The sequence below is a fragment of the Excalfactoria chinensis genome, chromosome 9 (assembly GCF_039878825.1).
Source record: "Excalfactoria chinensis isolate bCotChi1 chromosome 9, bCotChi1.hap2, whole genome shotgun sequence".
Classification (NCBI taxonomy): Eukaryota; Metazoa; Chordata; class Aves; order Galliformes; family Phasianidae; genus Excalfactoria; species Excalfactoria chinensis.
Window position 1 is genome coordinate 16309803 of NC_092833.1, and position 18196 is coordinate 16327998.

General features: G+C 42.2%; 2 protein-coding genes across 6 annotated transcripts in view; one reads left to right on the top strand and one right to left on the bottom strand.

Annotated features, from left to right (window-relative positions):
* Nucleotides 1-7243, top strand: part of MECOM (MDS1 and EVI1 complex locus) — a 297995-nt gene extending 290752 nt beyond the window's left edge. For all 5 annotated transcript variants that reach the window (XM_072343999.1, XM_072344003.1, XM_072344000.1 and 2 more), the window contains 5 exons: nucleotides 1226-1395; nucleotides 2443-2587; nucleotides 4952-5188; nucleotides 5993-6179; nucleotides 7101-7243. In XM_072343999.1, the coding sequence (XP_072200100.1) occupies nucleotides 1226-1395; nucleotides 2443-2587; nucleotides 4952-5188; nucleotides 5993-6179; nucleotides 7101-7235 (874 nt within the window). In that variant the 3' untranslated portion in view covers nucleotides 7236-7243. The remainder of the gene's footprint in view (nucleotides 1-1225; nucleotides 1396-2442; nucleotides 2588-4951; nucleotides 5189-5992; nucleotides 6180-7100) is intronic.
* A 1693-nt stretch (nucleotides 7244-8936) lies between these two features.
* The window catches only part of LOC140255954 (uncharacterized), a 189560-nt gene continuing 180300 nt past the window's right edge, over nucleotides 8937-18196 (bottom strand). The window contains exons 42-44 of the transcript XR_011904619.1: nucleotides 13656-16616; nucleotides 9573-9730; nucleotides 8937-9026 (exon numbers count right to left, since the gene is read on the bottom strand). The gene's annotated coding sequence lies outside the window, so the exon portion shown is untranslated. The remainder of the gene's footprint in view (nucleotides 9027-9572; nucleotides 9731-13655; nucleotides 16617-18196) is intronic.

Consider the following 18196-nt stretch of genomic DNA (forward strand, 5'->3'; position numbering starts at 1 on the left):
CTCTTGTTGATAAGGATATGCATGCGATATTTTATCCAGGACAGTTACACACAGAAATGTGTATGGAAGCTTTGCCTTATTGAAAATGAAAGATTAATTTAAATCAGCTGGAAAGAAGCCAGCTCATGTTCCAGTAAAACAAATGCACAAATTTTCTGCGTTTTATGACTTGTAAAGAGCAGACTAAGATCATTGTTTGGGAGGAAACAATATGGTGGGGTTGCTAGTGTGGGTTTTTTTTGCCTCCAGTCTCTTTGGGAAATGAGATTCACGTCTAATTTTATTGAAGAAAGGCCTTGATGCATGTAATGCTTGTCCATGACATAAAAGCCAGGAACAATTAGTAGCATAATGGGTGATTTCAGCACTAAAAAATTGACATCATTGACAAGCCTAAGAGATGTAGAGAAGTACAGGAGGAATGAAAGATTGAGAAACTGAAGTGGTGAGGACTGTTGGCCGGTTGCCAGCAAGAGAATTTGGAATAGTTATAGTATGACTTAGTAATGGCTTAAAGAGCAATACAGTAAAGGCTTTAGGGACTCCAAATCACTGCCGAGTATGAAAATTGATGCCTCTGGTACCAGAGTGATAGACTAAACTACTCACATTGGCACAGTATTAAAGGTTGGGATTGTTTATTGCTGGTTTTTGCAAGATAACCAAATTTCCTCTGGGATTAGCAATCAAGCAAGCTAATTCCTCAAGAAAAGATTTAATCACACAGTATAATTTAGAATAGGAAAAGAAATAGCCCTTTTTACCTTATTTGAGCATTAGGAGAGATCTGTTTCATGTTTTTTTCCAAAAGTGTTTAATTGTATTGTATTGGCAGCACATGAAACAATAGAGTTATTGCTCTACTGTTTTCAAACTTCCCAACTTTTGCGTGCAACAGTTTAAACAACATGGGAATCAATTACCCAGGCTGATTTGATGCCATTAACTGAAATATTATGCTCATTCCTAAAAGCAGTATTGAAGAGGTAAAGACTAATGTGAATTAAAGATTAAAACCAATTGTGAAAGTGATGTCTTCTTTCCAAGGGCACGACTCTCCAGTTATTCAGCCAGAACACTTTGGAGGGAGGGTTTTGGCACAAGAGCGACTAAGAGTTTGAGTAGTTAGGCAAATCTTGGAAGGTGCTTCATGCCTCTTAGAGTAAATCTGACATTTTAAGCAACTAACAAATGCTTTTCTCCATACCTGTTTTGCTTTTTATAGATGCAAATACTGTGACAGGTCCTTTAGCATATCTTCCAACCTGCAGAGGCATGTCCGTAATATCCACAATAAAGAGAAGCCATTCAAGTGTCACTTGTGTGACAGGTGTTTTGGTCAACAAACCAATCTTGACAGACATCTAAAAAAGCATGAGAATGGCAACATGTCTGGTATGTATGCCTTTTCCCTTTCCATTGCCCCCCGTGTGCAGCTCACGTACGCATACAAGGACTTCACATTCCCATTCAGTGCTATCTTTGAGCTCTGAGAGTGTCAACAGGCACAAGTTATTCTGCACTGTCTGCTCCGGTGAGGGGATTTTTGGAAAATATGTAAGTGCCTAAGCTCTGCAGACATTTAAAGTGCTTTGAAAATCCCAGCATTAACTCTATCCTTGTATAACTTAATACCATTGGATGATGACTTTTCTTTTGGCTTTAATTAAGCCAACCAGGACATTGTGAGAACAGACTGGGAAAATTGGTTGAATCCCAGTGATTTGGATGTTGATAGACATCCCAGGTTTAGAGTCTCAGGGGGTACCCTAAAAGATTTTCTTGGCACGCTGTAAAATATTCCCACTGTCAGGAGCTGAAAATCCCTGTGATGGAGGTAAATGCCCCAGAGCAAGTTTGTCACCTCACAGCAGCAGCAAAGGCAGCAGTCTGTGTTGAGTATCATTGATCTGGTTTAGGTATCTGCAGGGTTTCATGAAAGCTCTGCAGTCTTTTCAGTCTGCTTTTTGCTCCAGTGGAAATAACCAGGTGCATGTACTGAATGCAGAGCTGTCTGTTCCCCGTTTCACAAAGATGTCTGCAACTGGTCACTCTCTCAGTGCTGACAAACCTGGATGATGATGTCTATGCCTGCTTCATACTTTATGGAAATCTACAGAATTTGTAACTAAAATTAAGTTCCATTTACTCAGTTCAGCCATTGGTCTAGCATGGTTATTGACTGATGGTACTGAAGCTGCAGGGTAACAGGAAAGATAAGTGGAAATAGTAATTTTGACTGGAAACCACCTTACCCTGTAGATACTACTCTTACCTTCTGAGTGCCAGTTTTACAGCTGAAAGCTGGCAGAGCACCATGGGCAGCTCTCAGTGGGTCTCACCCAGTTAAACCATCATTTCAACTTTGTTTCAGTTTGATTTAGAAGATTAAATGAAAACGTAAACGAGCAACAACAAAAGTCCTTTATTTCTCCTATTTAGGTACTGCAACATCTTCACCTCACTCAGAACTGGAAAGCACAGGGGCCATCCTAGATGACAAGGAAGACTCTTACTTCACAGAAATTAGGAATTTTATTGGAAACAGCAACCACAACAATCAATCCCCCCGAAACTCAGAGGAGAGGTAAGTCGTGACTGTTACAATTTCCTCTGTTTTATGTTCACAGCAGAATAGGTGGGCTCTACATCCAATAGCTCAACCTGGAAGGATTACTTAAATGTAATTTAAATGTGTAGTTAATAAAGTAGAATAAGCTAAATTCTTAGATGAAATGGAACATTATATCTAAAAAGTCCTCTGCTGCAACTAACTCAGTGCTAGCAAAAAATCAGTAAGACTTTGGGTAGGTGAGAACACCTGGTAGGATTTATTAAGTATACGTGTTTCAGTTCTTATAAGCTAGAAGAGAGGCCATTTCTAAGTATTTTCAGCTAATAAAAATTACAGCTAAGCTAAAAAGGCTGTAACAGGGATACACGTATCAACTATACATATTTCTGTGAGACTGGTTTTGCATTATGAATTATTTATGCTTTGGAGTTGGCATTGCATTATCGACATCAAAACTTTCTTACTGTTGGTGACAAACTTCACTGTCTACTCAATTTCCAGATGTCTTTGTGAAGGAATAAAAATGGTGGACGTAACAAAATTTCCCTGCAAGTATTGGATTAAGTGATTACATGCATATTCAAATTTCATTCCTTCTTGATTGGCAATGAGGGCTTGGGATTTTTTCTTTGCACATCTGGTCTCAACATGTCCTCCGACAGGAAGTCAGCAAAGTGAAAAGGTTGCTGGGTTATGCAGTGTTTCCTTTCTAAATTTGGCATTTCAGACTGCTTTTGATGGATATTTTATCCCTGGCAAATTGCTGCATTTGAAAGCATAATTAGAGAATCTGTTTTCTTAATCACATGGCTTTTGTTACTTTGGTTGTAGTCCATCTCCCTTTCATTTCTTGCAGCCTCAATCGAGCATAACAAGCAAGTTGGCAGCCCAAGCTATGCTCAGCAATTTCTTACATCTGCCTATTTAAATAAAAGATGATAAAGAGATACTGCTTTGATTAACTTAGAGAAGGGGGTGGTTGCTCCAGCTCTCCCAACTCTGGAAAGCCTCAGATTTTTTAATACTGTGATATAAATGGGCAATTCCCTAGCATTTTCTTAGTGCTTGTGGCAATCAGCTGGAATTTGCTCAGAAAATAGACAAAATCATTGCATTTAGGAAAATTATACTACTGTGTAAGAAACTATCTTTCACTTGTATGTCCTCCTTAGGAAAGGAAAGTCCATCTATTACGTCTGTGAGTCTTTTATTAGATATCAAATATGTTTGTAGGTCTCATCCTTATCTAGTTAAATCTTTTGGTATATCCCGTGTTGTCCCACACACTTTGAAGCACATGCAGTCTAACACAAACTGCAGGCAGACAATAATGTTTCCATTTTTGTAACTGTATTCCTGGAAGAGTACGGACCTTTTGCACAATTAAAACAATAGCTGCATCAAGACCTCCATGCTACATAAAGCAGCGGAGCAGATAGGCTGGTGGCTGCACTGGTGTGGCGCCATTGGTTCAGCTCTGTCGTATCCTCAGTGCTTCTGGCCTTGCATTTGCTAGTGATGCAGTTGTGCTGAATACTGTTGGTACTCAATTAATGCAGTGGACGTGATGCAGCTACAGATAGACCCAATCCTGTTGGTTGAGGCCATCAGCAAGTAAGTCCCTACTACAGTGTGGATGTTTTGTCCTTGAAAAGATCCCATAGGAAGTAGTTAAGGGAAGTTTGAATGCAACAGACAATGCAGTAACAATGTATGGAGCCAAGGGTTCTCTATATGCTCATTTCATAAGACTAAAGACTTCTTATTTCAAACATTTTATGATCTTTATGTAATTCTTCAAATCAGTCAATAATGCAGTTCAGCGTGGAGACAACATTACAGACAACTCTTTGGGTCTTCAGCTGAATCACTTAGGTTCCCATGTATGTAATCCATACGTTCAGTTAAGTAATATGGCTTCCAAATGGATGGTGGTGTGCAAAATTAATTATGCATGTAATTTTGACTTTAAAACGCTGAACACAGTATTGGATGTCACTGCTGAAAATGCCAGATCTGATTTTCCGAGTTTCTCAACCCCTATGGCTTCTGCTAAAAGTCAATAGTTGTTTTGCCTAGACTACACACGTGATTGGAAATACGAGATGAAATAATGCGTGAGAAAATTTGGAATGGATATCTGAACATCCCTCCTCTTAAACAGTAGTTTAGGCTCTCAGGATGGCAGGAAAATCTCGTGCTGATTGCATTGCAATGCCCCACTGAGTTCTAGTGGAATTTTCTACAATAGCACCTAAATAAAATTATGTTATTTTACTGGTACATCATTTCTTGATCTGTCTCTGACAGCCCGCTGGCATGGAGCTTTCGTGAGTGATTTTTGATTATCGCATTTGTTTCTTCTGGTACTTTCAGAATGAATGGCAGCCACTTTAAGGATGAAAAAGCCATGGTAACCAGCCAGAACTCAGATTTGTTGGATGATGAAGAGGCAGAAGATGAAGTAATGATGGACGAAGAGGATGAAGAAAGTGAAATTGCAGGGAAACCAGTCAAAGAGCCTGTTACAAGTGACATTCACGAGGGGACTCCTGAGGAGGATTACGAGGAAACGAGTACTTTGGACATGAACTGCAAAGCTTCCCCTGGCAGGTTGGTTCCTTCCTAGTATTGGTTCACTCAATAGACAAATAAAAACAATAAACCATACAAGAGTGCCAGCACCAAACTGTATGCCGTGGGAACCATGTCTGAGGTAGCCAACTTTCCCGTTACGATAGCAACATGCATCCGTGTTTTGGTCAATACCAGCCCTGTTTTCAGTCTCTTCATGCAAACTGTGGCCTCTAAGGGGAAAAATAGGTTTGCCTAGGGAACTATTGTCATGTTCTGGGTGAGACAGGAAATGTTCATGGGAGATACGTTATCTGCTCCTTAAACATACCCTAATATTCCATAATGGTCTCAAGAAAGGCTGTGGAGACACCACAGAAGAGAGACAGCCTCTCCTGCTTCTGCTCCTGCTGCCCACTTGCTCCTCTTTAGAATAGAAAATGTGGTTCGTTTCAGAACCATTGTTCCACAATGCAGGGTGGTTTATGAACCTATAAAAGGAGAAAAATGGGAGGTTTAATGTGAGAGGAAGAGGGACTGCAGTGAGGATCAGCCTTAAATGCCAAGTTGTTGTTGGTGGGCAGAACTAAATGTTACCAAGGGTGGTTTGGCTAACGTGACCATGCACTGCAGGCCACCAGCAGGACATCAAGGGACTCTGGGGGCTCCTTCAAACCTCCTGCTTACCAGGTTGCTCTGCAGCACACATGGTTTTTGGTGCAGGTGGTTAAAAACCTGGGAGTAAACGTGAATGCCTGAGAAGTGTTGAGCAGCAGCAGTTTACTGGCAGCCTCCAGTTAACTGATGTTAAAAGTCCCTGTAACCTCTGTGGTGTTTTTGTAGGTATAAAGAGGAGGAATATAATAAGACTGGACTTTCAGCTTTGGACCACATAAGGCACTTCACAGATAGCCTCAAAATGAGGAAAATGGAAGAAAATCAATATAGTGAAGCTGAATTGGCAGCTTTCAATACTTCCCAGCTGCCAGAGGACCTAAAACAACCATTGTACAGGAAATCCAAATCCCAGGTAAAAGCTTAACTCAGTTAAAATGTTATTGTCACCCAATACCTAAAGGATTAAGTCTGTGGCAGGCAAAGTCTTTTCAGATTGGTCAGACAGGGCTGGGCTTCACCTCCATTAATTTGAGCGTCCCTTAACTTCCCACTGCACTCCCACTACAGTGAGACAGCACAGGGTGCTCTGGCCTTAGTACCAGGGGATTTTCTTACTTCTGTATTGCTCTTCTTCCTGTCTGCCACCTGCCGTGATAAGAGATCTACTCCCTGCTTTCAGACATCCCACGTGTTTATGTGGATGCCATGCAGTTTGGCTGCAGCCTTGCAAGGATGCTACTTGCTCTTCCATCTGGCTTGCCTCTGTGGTGGTTTTTATAGTCTATTAATGTTACCTTGTCTAGGTCAACAGTGTGATTTAGAAATGGTGATAATTGAGCTAATGTTCAAGTGGCATTTCTTGAATATTTTTAAACATGAATTAAAAGGGATCTTTTTCACCCCTGTTGAAGATTTGTGTTTTAAAAACTGCAGAATACATCTGCGCAGGTCACAGCAATGGAGACTGTGGTACTTGGTGAGATACTGTAGCAGCCAAAAGATAATATGATTCTTCAGGCTCTTGAGAAAAGCCTGTTTACCAAGCACAGGAAAGCAAATGAGAGTCTCTGGGACTTTGCCTTTTATCAGCTTGGTTTTTTTTCAGAGCTTCGTGAAGCCAGAGGAAAGCTCAGATAATGAATAGTATCAGTGAGTCAGAAATGTCAGTGGAGATGTTGCCCATGGTTTTACCTAATGCACTGTGATTGTTTCGTCATTGAACTTAGAAGACCAGTTGCGGTCTAAAAGACACCTTAACCAGATGGAAGTTGAAGGTTTTAAGCTTAGAGAACCTGCAGCATGACCTCTTCTTTTGCCTTCTTTCCCCATCCAGGCGTACGCCATGATGCTTTCTCTCTCCGACAAGGACTCCCTTCATTCTGCATCCCACAATTCTCCCAATATGTGGCACAGCATGGCGAGAGCTGCTGCAGAATCCAGCGCCATCCAATCCATCAGCCACGTATGACATTGTGAAGTCTTACCGAGAATGGGACCAAGTCCAAACCAGTAGCATGGCTCTTTCATATATGACTATTTAAAAGACTGCTGAGCAGAATGCCTTATAAATCTGCAGGGTCACTCATTTAAAGTCCGGTGACCTTAAACTGAATAATTTTAAAAAGAAAGAAACTATTTATTCTCAATATTTTGTTTTGCACAGCAAAGGCAGCTGCTGACTTCTGGAGGATCAATGCGACTTAGGAATAAAAAAAAGGAATTTCAGTGGATTATGTAAACCGGGGCCGGGAAAATGTGTCTTCCAGTTCACCCGGCTTTGAGAGGCAGGGGCAAAAGGGTTAAGACTGCATTGATACACACATGGGCACTCCTTTAAAGTAGTAACTGAATTGATTTTCTTTTTGTATAAAATAGTTTGACACAGGATTGGGAACAGTTGCTTTTATGTACAAATCTCTTCATTAAAGCTTTATGCATTTTAGCCCTTCAAAGAAAGAAAGAAAGAAAATAGTTATATGAGATGCACACTATCCGTCATCAACGTAGGAAGAAGTAACAGGGAGTATTTTGTTCTCTCCATAATTCTTTTGCCTTCTCAACTGCATTGTTAAGGAAAAAACAAAAAAAAACAAACAAAAAAACAAAAAAAAAGGAAAAATGAGAAAAAAAAATATATAGAACGATGAGAAATGAAACATAGGAGGCTTGTGTATATTGTAAACTATGAATGTTCACTGCTCCAAGAAGCTGAAATCATCCCGATGATTCCGTGAAAGCACCGCGTCCATCGACAGCACCACTACGTCCAATCATTGTCATGAGATTTAATTTTAGACAATCATGGCGCTCTTCTGTTGTGTCGCTTCCTTTCCCCCTTCCCTCTCATTTCTTCTTTGTGTTGTGTGTACCAGGTATTTATTTGTTGGCAAACAAATGTTTGTTGATTAAAATAGCACTGTTCCTGTAACAAACAGCACTGCTCCAGTCCCCCACTGCGCTACAATGTAGGCACCCATGTACTTAAAAACCACCAGTGAGGTGAACTGATCTGTGTATATGGGAGTGCAAAACAGTGTTTGACATTTTCTTACATTCCTCTTTTATTTTATTTTATTTCCTTTTAATGAACTGAATAACTGATAGATGCGACTTAGTTCTTTTTTGTTTTGTAATACGGTAAATTGATTCAATTGTATAAACAGTTATAATTTCTTCATGAAAGCATGATTCTTCTGATTAAAAACTGTACCCAATATTTTATGCTGGTTGTCTGCGAGCTTGTGTGATGTTATGTTCATGTTAATCCTATTTGTAAGATGAAGTGTTCCAAATTTATGTTTAAAAAGAAAATAAATAAAGAACGGAAGGCATTCAGTTATTTTGGGGGTTTTTTTTGGCCTTTAGTGAGGGACCAGATTTCTTTTTCCTTTTGTTTATAATCTCATTTTGGAATAATCGGCAAGTTGAGGTACTTTCTTTAAATGCTTTGTACAATGTAACTGTTACGCATTTCAGTACATTACTATGGGAGGATCAACTTAAAAAAAAAATAAAAATAAAGGATTACAAAACTGAAGGAATCTTTTTCTTTTGGCTTGTTCTTGTTGGTTGGTTGGTTGGGTTTTTTGTTGTTTTTTTTTTTTTTTTTGTCTGGGTCAGGTCAAAAATTTCCTTTTTCATCTGCAGTTTGGGGAGTGAAGAGCACGTACCTGTGTGTCCACAGCACTGTGAGGAACCACGGCATGGGGTACAGCAGCTTGAGTCATAGGATCATAGAATCACTGAATCCTAGAATGGCCTGGGTTGAAAAGGACCACAGTGCTCACCCAGTTCCAACCCCCTGCAATGCGCAGGGTCACCAACCACCAGCCCAGGCTGCCCAGAGCCACATCCAGCCTGGCCTTGAATGCCTGCAGGGATGGGGCTCCAGCGCTCTGATATCTTAGTGATAAGATGGTCTCTGATCTCTGATCATCATAGCTTGTTCTTGGTCTGGAAATTTCAGTCCCAACCTCAAATCTCAGTACACTTCTGGAGGGCTCAAAGGGGATAGTGAGGATGTCCCTTCCTGCCACCCCTCAAAGTTGTCCTTTGAAGCTGCAGCACATGGCTGTCCTTCATGTTTAAATGTTTAAAAGCCAAAGGTACAACTAAAACCAGAGGCCTTTATTCCAGTGGAAAGGCACGGGAAGGTCCTGCTGCCAGTGAAACACGCCCCCCCCCCCCCCCCCCCCCCTCCCCTTCAACCCCCCCCCAGCCCCCCCCCCCTTCCAACTGCATTTGCAGGTGCAAAGTTGCATTTTGGGATACCAGGATGTTGTTCTTGCCTTCTGGTCTGACTTACTTGATTATCACCAGTCAGCAACACGGGCGTTGTCATGGCTGAACACAGCAAGGACAGGCACAGGCTGCCTTGGGTGGTACTGGCCAGCTCCCAAGCATCGAGCACATGTCGGTGGCAAGCTGTGACCTACAGGCCTGAGATTTTCACCCAAACCACACCTGGAAAAGAAGGAAAAATAAATAGGGAAAAAAAGGCCAGCTTTCATGTTCTTGTCCTCACTTCATTGGCTTGAGCCAATGGTCAGGTACGTGCAGATAATTGCATAAATAGCCCATTATTTTTCATGCAGTTAAAGTCACGGTGGAACTTGGTTTTAAGTTTCTGCCAAATAAAGGGAACAAATAGATTAATCAGTCAAGTTTTATCTGCAAACAACTTTCCAGATCGTTTTCTCCTTTAATTTGATGCAGTGACAGTTCTTATCAGCTCTGCCCTCACCTGACCTAGATGAAAGGGGTTTTTCGGAAGGTGGGGATGGGGTGGGACAGCTTCCCCTGGGCTTCATGTTCTGGGTTATTTAGCACCCTCCCATCATATAACTGTCAAGGAAAGGCCTTGTTTAGCTGAGCTGCAGGGCTATTTTAACCTATGCATGCCTGAATCAGCTGACCCTTGTGGAGGTTCCCCATGTATGGGGAGGGTCTGTGTATGATATGGGGCAGACAGAGGGGGAAGACAACATGCTGAGCTTGGAACCATGTCGAGAAGGGCCACTCAGGCCAGTTTAAACATAGGGATTTCAAAGAAGAGGAAGAAAATCCACTACTTTGATCATCTTGACGTATGACTGTTATTCACCTAGGCTTACTTGTGAAGGACTTTTTTTCTCCTGAATTTATTATGAACCCTGTACTAAAAAATACTTTGCAATGTACCAAGAAACAAATGAATTTGTAGTATAGAAAACAATAGTGTAAGCCTTGCAGTCCTTTAGTGCTGGCGAGATACTTTGAAACGAAAACACAAAGCTTGGAACAAAGGGAGACAGATTTATCTGTAGGGGTCCTTCAACTTCATTTACGTACCCTACCACGACCTTGACTTTCATTGCCTTTTCTCAACAGCATTGCTATTTACAAAGAGGACCAATGGAAAAGCAAACCAAGATTTCATCAGCTGCCTCATCTCCCACATCACCGAAGAAAATGGGGTGGTTTTTATGTTTGTCATAACTTCTCTAAACCTCCCCATGTAGACAAGAACAAACACGCTTGTCCATATGCATGGCTTGCTAAGCGAGGACCCCAGTTTCTGGCTTTTTGTTGCAGTGATTTTATTATATATATATATATATGACATATATATATATATTATATATTAAGAAAAGAGTTATTTGAGGAGTAATTTAAAAAAAAAAAATCCCTTCAGCTTGTTACAGCATCATCCTACTGTTCAACCCACTGTAGTAGTTTTCCATAAGTCAACAAATCGTTCCCATGTGATACAGCAGACTCACTGCAGGATGGAGCAGCATATTAGCGCCTCAATTTCTATCTACAGAATATAACAAAGCACCAGCATGACAAGATGATTAATCAATGGCTCACCCTGGCCCAGACCCTTCGCTAGCACACAAGTCCGAGCCGCTGCTCCTGTGTCAGCCCCACTGCCTCACTGTGTTAACAGCCGCGTTTGCTGCATAATGGGAGGGGAAGTTATTATAAAACCATTTGAGAGGCTGCTTTAGCTCAGAGGTTCAGTTTGGCTGGTTGCTGCATTCATGTCTTGAACTTTAAAACTTTCTGTCAGTTCCCCCTTTCTCAGGCACACGCAGGATCTCTGCGAGCTCCTGGATCCCTTCCCTGCACGGCGCTGCCTTCCAGCCACATTAAGTCTCATTTGTGGTTTTGCTGGTCAGTCACGGAGCACAGCAGAAAAGCTACTTGAGTTTAAAGATGCTTCCAGTAATGATTTAAACAAAACACATCCATCTAGCACCAAACAGAAGATCCTTTCTCCATGTCAAAGACCACGTACCTTGCCAGGATTCCAGTTATAAGAAAAATGTATTCTGAATCCTGGCCAAAACCATCCTCTTCCCATCCCATTGAAAGGCTGTGTAAGTTTTATGAGTATACCTAGTATGCGGCTTCCACTAGTCCTATTAATTCATCTTTTGTTTCGATATAGAAAATGGTGCCAACATTAGGAAATGCTCAGCTTTACAGCTCAGATTCACTTAGCGAGGGCTGGGGAGCAGGATAAGGGGAGAACGAGCAACAAAACCTTAAAAATAATACCATAGTCCTTTTTTCTTTTCCTTCACTCCTCCCCAGCTTAGATCCATTTGTTTTTAGAGGAACGCAATTCTCAGCAAAGTTTACTATTTTGCCAGAATTGAGATTTTAATCAGAATAACATTAAAATAAACCCTGAAATGAGGCCCTACTGCCAGGAACATACAGGGCTGGAGCCTTTGTCCCAAATCTGCTGTCTGGGTTTTTTTGGGACCAGCTGCCCCTGAGGACTACCATAAGCCACACAGAGCTCTGTGCCATGGCATCCTGCAAGCAGAGGCTCCTTTTAATTCGATGCAGGATGACTGTGTAACAGCTGAGGCTGTTTGCATCTCTAAATCAGCTCAGGGAAGTTTTTAGAACCTCTTATTGTGAAAGGTGCTGTGGAAATGTAAAAGCACTGCAGCAATCAGCTGGGCAGGATCTGTAGCAGTATCAGCCCTGACTGTTTGACTGGAGGGTCTGCAAGAAGGCACCTTCAGAAAGGATCCTCCTCTTTCCAGCTTTATTTGAATACTAATTAATTCCAGAAAGGCTAAAGAAATGTGATAAAATGCTACACTGCTAAGGAGGAGTTTTGCCTGAGAGACTGGAAGCTGGGCTCCCCTCACAGGAGGGTCTGGTGGGAGAAGGGGGTTAGTGGTCATTTTGATGCTAAATTATCAGTAATTAAGAAGTTGATTTTTCTGGGATTGAAGAAAATTTTAAACAGCTGCTTCTTTCAAGCCCTTATTCCTCATTTTCATTAGCATGCGCTAAGGCAATCTGGGAAATATATTTCAATGTGCATTATGCTATGTCAAGACCTCAGCATCTGTACCTTGGGGCAGATACGTGTGAGATAGCAGAGGGTGGATTTGCCAGCACGCACATGTGGAAATGTTCAATTTGTAATATGATTATAGCCCCCAAACAAAGCCCGCTTGATACCTGTGGCATATTTGTTTCATGGTAAGTGCAGAAAATTCTCAAAATCGTGTCATGTTTCGCATCCCCAGCCAACTCAAACTGTAGAAGTAGCACTTTAATTCCTGGGGAGTCTCTTTAAACAGGCAGATGTCAGGCCCAATTAAGGTCTGGGCAGCCCCACACTAATTGGGCTGAGGCCCACAGCAGTGGGACGTGGTCACTCAGCAGTGTGGCCTCAGCCCAGGCTCATGCTGGGGTTCTGCTCTGCTGTGGTGCTCATCAGGGCTGCTGCATGGGAAGCCATGCTCCAAAAGCACCTGGAAGAGGTTAACTGGAGTGAGAACTCTTACTGACAGTGGATGAAAAAGCTGAGGGTGGTAAGCCACCAGATTGCCGTGTGGTCCTGCATCCTAAGAAGCCTTCAGGCACCTGTGGCAGGATTTGGGACTGGGCCCTGTTCCCCTCACCCACCATGTCTGTGTCTCCTTGGGAGCACAGGCCTGGCCTGGTGACACCCAGGTGTGAGCACAGCCTGTAAAACATGCAAAACATACATGATTTTGAGAATTTTCTGTCTTTCTTTTGATTCCCATGTCCCAAGACATGTTGTCTCATCTATGCAACAAGCTCCCAAAATACAGAGTAACTGTTGTTATTGCAGCTCAGGTGCTAAGGCACTCAGAAAGAAAAGGTGAGAGCTGAGATGTGGAGATGAATTGAAGAATACTGAGGTTTAAACCCAGAATTTCAGCAGGATTTGTGTTGGAATCCCAAGCAGTGAGCTCTATTTCAGATCCATACAAGCAACAAACACAAAACACTGGAAGGCAGAGACGCGGGGTCTTCATTTAGAAATGATTCTTCCTAATTATGGAGCCACGTGTTTAATTGGACCCAAACCTCTCTCCTTTTTCCAACAGACCTGTTAATCACCCACCTGCTGTATCTTCTCACTCATGTGCCTGTAGGCTGAGCATGGCCGGGGATCTTTTTGAGCCTCCATTCTCTCCTGGTTGGCACCAATCAGACAAACAGCGACTGGGTTCTTCCCAAACGTCCCCACAGCCCCCAGGAGAACACGGCATGCCTTTGTCCTTTCAGAGGAGGAAAACATCAGCAACAAAAAATCAAGGGCTTCTTACGGCATTACATTGTTCCTTAGCAAAAATTGATCTTTTGAAAACAACTTCAGCACTTTTAAAATTGAATAGGACACGAGGCCAATGTTAAACTTACAAAAATCGCCCTGCTGCAGCTCCTTCCTTGTGATTTACTGAACAGACTGGATAAAAGCAAAATATTCGAGAGAAGACATAGAAGACATGACTGTCATATCCAGCACTACGCTCACACTCTAAAGGAGGGTCTTTGCAACCCTAGGAGCAACCTGAAGTCCCTGTGGTACACAACAGCACTATGCACAGCCATGCTTGCCCTTTCTCAGCAGGGGACTCCCAAAGATGTGAAGTCTATTTGGCTTCAATCACAACTATGCAGTAAAAACTTCATCCAAAGGGTCCCCAGAACCTCTGCTCAGTGCAACCACAAGCCACAAAACCCTTTGCAATTCACTCTAACAAAGTAAAGACCTTTATTACTTTTAGAGTTGATTCCCTGGTACTCCTTTTGGAAGCCGTTATGCTAGTTTTATTACTTAAGAGCTATTAAAACCTTAACCACTGCACAGAGCAGCTTGCTCCAGCTTTACACTCATCCATAAAAGCCTTGAATGGGGAGATCAAGAACTAGCTTTTGGAGCTGACACCTTGTCAGCTGAAGAATGCCAGAATCAGGTCAGAATTTGTCCCTGTCCCAGCTCAGTGTACAGACCAGGGTGAGAAGCTGAAGTGGATGAGCAGGACTGGTAACTGGATTTTTGCCATGCTTTCCTTTATTACTTGTAAGGAAGGACAAATGGAAAGTCATGGTGACCTGTCCTTTCCCCTGGAGCCAATTGTAAGCCAAGCTCTGCTTGTGCCACCCTCCATTAGCTTAGCAAGGAGCAATGCTGGAATGAACTTTGCTGCAAGAAGTAGGAGAGCAGGAGCAGGGACTGGGGTAAATCCAAATACTGACACCAACATAAAACAACAAAAATCCTTACCCAGTCTAAATGTGGTATCATGCTAGGAGAGAAGAAACGTGCTTAAGCCATCCTCAGGATGGCACAGCAGTGTTGGAATGGCTCAGCCACACCTACATGTCCCTCTGAGGCATGAGTGTGAAACCAAAGCAACCTGACATGGCGTAAAGGAAATGGTATGGGCCAAAAGCATCTATAAGGGAGCTCCTTATATCAGTCTGTTGCTCAGATACTGGTGGTGTGTGTAATACAGAAGCTAGCTCAAAGCCTCTCATTATTTTCACTTTTTATTATAGAGCCCAGAAATCTGGCTTTCTCAGCTCGCCGTTGGTTCCAAAACATAACTTCCTTCTCCTCCACTCTGCCACTGAATTTTTAATATTTCCTCTTTGGAAAATGTCAGAAGCCTCAGCAGGGTGTTGGTTTCTGCTATAACACAGCTCTGCTGGGGATGAAAGAGGCTGGGGGCAGCACTTTGCCATTGGAAAATGCATTCTACCCTCTTTCCCCGTGGTAAAAATAAAAGAAAAAAGAAAAAAACATCTCCCAAACCTGAAGGACCGGCCTCACAAATTATCCACTTATAATGTTTCTTCGATTCAGCTGAAACAATGATCCTGGTACACTTTCTTTTAAACTCTGTCTCCCAGTCAGAGTGGCCACCTACTTTGTTGTCCAAATTTCTCGTGCAGCTCGAATCCTACAATGCTTAATCTCAGTAGGGTTATCAGTTATGTCATGCATTATAAAGCCTCCAATCAGCGTAGTGGGAAACAACATTTTCATTTAATACCAGGAGAAACAGTGGAAGTCAGCGATTGATACCAACACAATGATGGGAAAAAGTGTCCAGAGGTGCTACTCACATAATCTCACTTTACAACATCTTGAAAATTCAATAGAAAGGACTTTGCTAACAATACCAGAATGACATACCACTGATTATTGTTCCTAAAGCTCTTAACAATAAGAAAGCTCTCTAAATATATCTCAACAAAAAAACATATAACAGTTTGTTTCTTCTCTCTCTTTTTTTTTTCTTCACAAAGCACATAGTATTAGTCAACAATTGCTCTGTGGTGTAAACCCATAAAGGCTGTTGGCTGGTAATGTTCTGGGAAATGAGCTCTTGAAAGATCCTTTTTTTTTCTTTTTTAAACATGCTTAACAATTGTATCTTGAAACAATCCTGGAAGCACAAGTATCTGCAAGCTGCAAGGACCCACTCTACCTTATTTTCTTAAGGCTGAGGAAAGAACTAGCTACTCACGCATTTTCCTCGCACACTTCAGAATTCAGACGTGAGAAGTAATGTTTAGCTCAGAGCAGAAATGAGAACCTTCTTAAGCACCGAGTGTTTCTTGTTAAGCCCCAGGTCTCTGCAGAGTTGGGTGAGTTATCCAAATGACACGTGAGCACTTTTCTGCTTAATCTCAGCAGCCAGAGCCCTCAGTTTAACACGACTTAAAGAAAGGGTTAAAATGCAATTAAGCACACATTAAATACGCCAGGACATTTCCCTCGGAGGTGAAGTTGAAACAGGCATCTTTACTGCTAAAACCACACTTAAGAGGCTGAGCTGGCAACCACTTAGTAGTCAGTGTCTGCTGCAGAAGGGCCCTAAAATAATTCATTGCTCAGCACCTTCCAAAAGCAGCCCCTGCCTCTGGGCCACTGCTGCTAATACAGAAGCACACACGAAGCCACATACAGCAATAAATCACTTACTTGCCTTGCAGCATCAGGCCTGAGGCAACATTTCACTGTGATGTTGTTGCATGCTGGTTTTGGTGTGCATGGCCATCCCAAAAGAGGCTGAAAAAGATTAAATAATAATTTAAATTGCTTTGATAGTGTTTACATTTAAGAAAGCAAACCCAACCCTTGTGTTGCACAGATCTCAGCTGCAGTCATAGCATTTATGGCATTAAATGGCCAACGAAAGGTCTTTAAAAATCATTAACTGAAGTAAACATTGAATCACGTTACAGAGTCAACAACAGAGATTTTTGTCTGAAGGAAATAAACGTGTCGCACTCGAGGATATTGAAGTGAAATATTCGCTGGATTTTCTTTTATTGCGTGCTCTTAATCTCTCTGTTTATTATTGAAGTGGTTAATAAGCAATTCCTAAAGCACATCCAGAAGGTGTGTTTAGCAGCTTGCCTGTCAGCCCACACCATCACCCACCCATGTTTGGCAATCCTAGCCCCATTTCACCTAAAGCACTTAGTGGGACGATTACTTTTGTTCTCTGAACACAGATGTTGGTTGTATAGATTTGGTTAAGATCTGTTCACTGCCAATATATATCAACAGCATGTATCTATGCTAAGTTAAACCCTCTGGATTAAGCAAGACCTTGTTTTCTCATCTTTTCTCTAATATGTAAGTACAGTCCCAATTAAGGGTTGTCCTTCATACAGTACTCTGAGTGATGGAACAGATGAATTAGGGGCTGACTCTCCCAAAGGCAGGATTGGAAATACTCCTGGACTTGACAAGGTTTCAAATAAGGCTTTGCATGTTCTGCAGTTTTTCACTCCTCTCTGATTTTATAGACTTGCACAGTTTGGGAGATACCATTCACTGCTCACCCGACAGACGGCAGCAGCTACAGCGGCTGTGAGTAACTGGGAATAGGGAAATACTTTCAAATTAGCCCTGGTTAAAGGTCCCTGTGCTCATGCCCAAGTACGTGCAGTGCTGTAACAGTTCAGGCAGGTTCATGGCAAAGCTTCTGATGGTGTTGTTTGGTTTTGAACTCAAGTAATAGGAAGCTGCTTGAATCACTGGAGCCAGAGCATCTCTGCAGTGGGCAGGCAAATACAAAACAAGCTGTATTGCTGTTTCATCACTTTGTTATATTTAATATTTTTTTCATTTAATTCCTACTGAAAAGTTCCACCTTGACAAAACTGGACAGAAAGGCTGATGCTGCCAAAGGCTCCCCACTAGGAACCAGGTGCCTTGAGGCTGTGGGGCAAACCATCCCATCTCCTTTACAAATCCTCCAATCGTATGTATTTTCTCTATGCCTTATTGACCATCAGTGCTCCCTAATTCTGACCCAGGAGCAAACAATGTTTCCACCAATGGGAGAGCAGCCACCTGCCCGGCAGGAGGACAAGCAGCCCTGCGTGGCCCCATTGGGGATGCTCAGGGCTGTCACGGTGTTTGGCTGGGCACCTTGCCCCAGACCTGTACTGCAGCCCCACCGCTGCTCTGACATGCTTGCAAAAATATGTTCCCCGCTGACCACACGAACAAACACGCGCTTCGTGAGCTACATGATTCATATGTGATCTGAGGTTTAGGGGCAGAGCTTTCTGCATTTTTTTCTTTTTTAATGCTATCTGGCATATTTGAAAGCACTGTCCAGGAACACGGAGCCT